The sequence below is a fragment of the Silene latifolia genome, chromosome X (assembly GCF_048544455.1).
Source record: "Silene latifolia isolate original U9 population chromosome X, ASM4854445v1, whole genome shotgun sequence".
Lineage (NCBI taxonomy): Eukaryota > Viridiplantae > Streptophyta > Magnoliopsida > Caryophyllales > Caryophyllaceae > Silene > Silene latifolia.
The window spans coordinates 336,815,953-336,818,905 of record NC_133537.1 but is presented as its reverse complement, the minus strand read 5'-3'; the positions used below and the strand labels follow the sequence as shown (position 1 = coordinate 336,818,905).

Below are 2,953 nucleotides of genomic sequence, written 5' to 3'. Positions count from 1 at the left end.
TTTCAATTTTGATGAAATGTTAGGTATCTCAATAAGAATCTCATTTGTCCAAAGTTTTTGTGTAATAAATAGTATAAAACTAGACCAACATTTACTATCATTTACTTACTGACCAAGTAAGATAACGAGTCATCGATCTCGACTATGATTGGGTTGAAGTGTAAATCGATCTTTTGAAACGTATTACATTGATCATATAGGAGGCTAACAAATCCAACTCATAACCCAGCCACCTGTTAAACCCTGGTAAAAAGACTATTCACTAATCATATTCGTCAACTAATACCCCTATTTTCATCTATTCTTCACCCTTATTATAATCATATATTCTTGTGAAACTCACACATATTTCCACCTGTCGAAATCATCTTTACAGGCCTTAACAAACCCGAAATTGACCTTACTAAACGTACATTATATATAGACAGGGGTGTTTAAGGCCACGGGCAACCACGGACATGGGAACCGGGCCTCCGCTTTTCGTCACCGTATTATAAGCTTTTATTAATGAAATTCAATACAAATCCCGAAGTATAATATACTTAAGCATTCATTTTGGGGCCTCATTATTCCGTATTGCACCGGGCCTTCATTTGTTTTAAGACGCCCATGTATATAGAGAGTATATAATTGTCACTTGAAGCATTGAACTCATCATATATACTTGTACGTCTTTGAAATGGATTGTAGTCACGTTTTTTCCATATATGCGCGACACCGGACTTGTTACCATAATTTTGCAACCGTTACCCTATGGCTGAGTAAAAAATCCGATTATCCAAACTGATCATAGGATCTGATGCAAATTCGATCCGATTTTTTGAATATCTGATCCGAAAGTTAAGTTTGGTTTGGATATCTGATCCGAAATCTTTGGTTTTGGTTTGGAAATGGATATTAAATTTAAAACATTTGGATATCCGAACTGATCCAAAACTATAGTTTTCAAGTATAATTTCGAGAAAATAAAATTTTATTTGATACAACAACTTAATTAATGTTTAAAATATTAGAGAAATATCTAGGTGGTACTTAAATTTTATGTCGAGAACATTGGAATAAGAATACTAAAGAAAATCATCATGTAAGACTATGAATATAATCGTGTTTCAAACTTAATTTTAAAGTAAATTCAAAAGTATGGATATCCGATGGATATCCGCATCCGATCCGATTATTTTGGATACCCGAATATTGAATATCCGAAATATTTGGTTTGGATATTGGATATCTAACTTCAGAATTTCTAAGATAAATATTCGATCCGAGCTATCACTTTGGATCAAATACCTGATCCGTACTCCGCCCTACTAAACAACACTACAAACGTTACAACTTACAAGTTACAACGCAACCTAGAGACTCCATAACGCCGTTATACAACGAAATAAAATCATTAGTAAATAAAACAAGAATAATTTTAATTATTATCATTAATAAACACACTCAGTTTACATAGATTTAACTTATTTTCAACCAATAGAAAAAAAAATCAAACCACACTCACACAAGATAGCTACAGATACTACAAGTACCTCTTCCGTCTCGGTCATTTGTTTACTTTTTATATTCATTGACGGGGCATCATTAATTAGGAAAAGCATAATCTAGGAATCGTTGGTTAGACTCTAAGAAGTGCATCTCTTTCTCCTCCAAAAACAACCATACTTCAATTCCTTCGTCACCACTAGAATCACTATAATCCGTAAACAGGATTGAGTTCCTAAGAGACGGAGGCGGGTTAGCATCGGTTGGTACGATCCAAGCCGGCTTCCCGAACCCGAAATCTGCCTCATTCAACCCAAGCTTACACCAACTACTAAGATGATACACACAAGAATTTTCGTCCATTATAATACGCGTCGTCTCTTTTATGTCCAAACATATTTCCTCTATACCATTTTCCCCTTGAAATTTCTCGATTTTCGGTTTCGCTTTCAGAATTACATCATGAATCTTCCCAACCAACTCTTTCAATGTCGTTTCCGACATTTTAGCCTTGGCTTGGACTATAGTTAAGCAATTACCCATGGATTCCTTAGGAAGTGGCGCATTAGTTCGCGGTCGCATATTCATACTCATTGACAATACCGTATCCTTAGGTGTTGATTGATCACGTGCCATACACGCGGCTGCCATTACATTTTCCCAAACAAACCCTGCGACAGCCTCAAACGAAGTGGGGCCGGGAACGGCCCCACTCCCGGCCATAGCCTTTAGGCTAGTTATAGCATTCTTTGTTATTTTGAAGCACCTTACTAGTACAACAAAGGATGGGATATTATTTGGTGGGCCGTTAACCCGGTCCGGTGCAATGACCGGTTCGACCGTAGGACGAGGAGGAAAGGCCTTGACAATTGCATCAAAGTTCGGCCCAACAACGTTAGCGTCTTGGGCTTGATTCTTCACTAGACCGGCCCAATACTTGAAAAACGTGCCTAACAAAGCCGTGTCTAAGACTTTATGTAACATGTAACATCCAATTACGATACCACCACATGCAAAAACGTTAACTTGAAATGCTAAAGGTGTAAGCTCCGAAATGGGCCTAGGCCCAAGACATGGTAAGTCTTTAGGTGGGAGTAACTCCGGTAACAATTCAAGTTTACGAGACATTGTAAGAAAATCCGTAAGACGGGAATTAACATGAGTTTCGATAAAGGGTACGCCTTCGTCATTACACGATATTGTCGATTCGTCGATGAATCGACCGGCTAGAGGGTAGAATTGGGTTAGGGTTTGAATCAGTGACGATTTTAGGATTTCAGTAATATTATCGTTATGCGGTGTTTTAGTGGGATAAAAAAGGAGAAAAGGCATGTGAAATGTAGGGAATGTTTGATCTAAGAATGAAACAGTGAATGTTTTTAGATGTGAAGGTGTAGGAGATGAAGGTTTTAGGGTTTCCATTGATATTACTTGGATTTCAAGTTTCATTTTTTCTTGCATTTTG

The 2,953-nt window shown here is 37.3% G+C and overlaps 1 protein-coding gene across 1 annotated transcript; it reads right to left on the bottom strand.

Annotated features, from left to right (window-relative positions):
- Positions 1-1,587: 1,587 nt before the first annotated feature.
- LOC141620978 (stemmadenine O-acetyltransferase-like) lies at positions 1,588-2,616 on the bottom strand. Its single transcript, XM_074437711.1, has one exon. The coding sequence runs from the start codon at positions 2,614-2,616 to the stop codon at positions 1,588-1,590; it is 1,029 nt and encodes a 342-aa protein (XP_074293812.1).
- Between the last annotated feature and the right edge of the window lie 337 nt (positions 2,617-2,953).

Excerpts from the sequence above, each read along its gene's own strand:
- LOC141620978 (XM_074437711.1), bottom strand. The coding sequence starts at position 2,616 with ATGTCTCGTAAACTTGAATTGTTACCGGAGTTACTCCCACCTAAAGAC.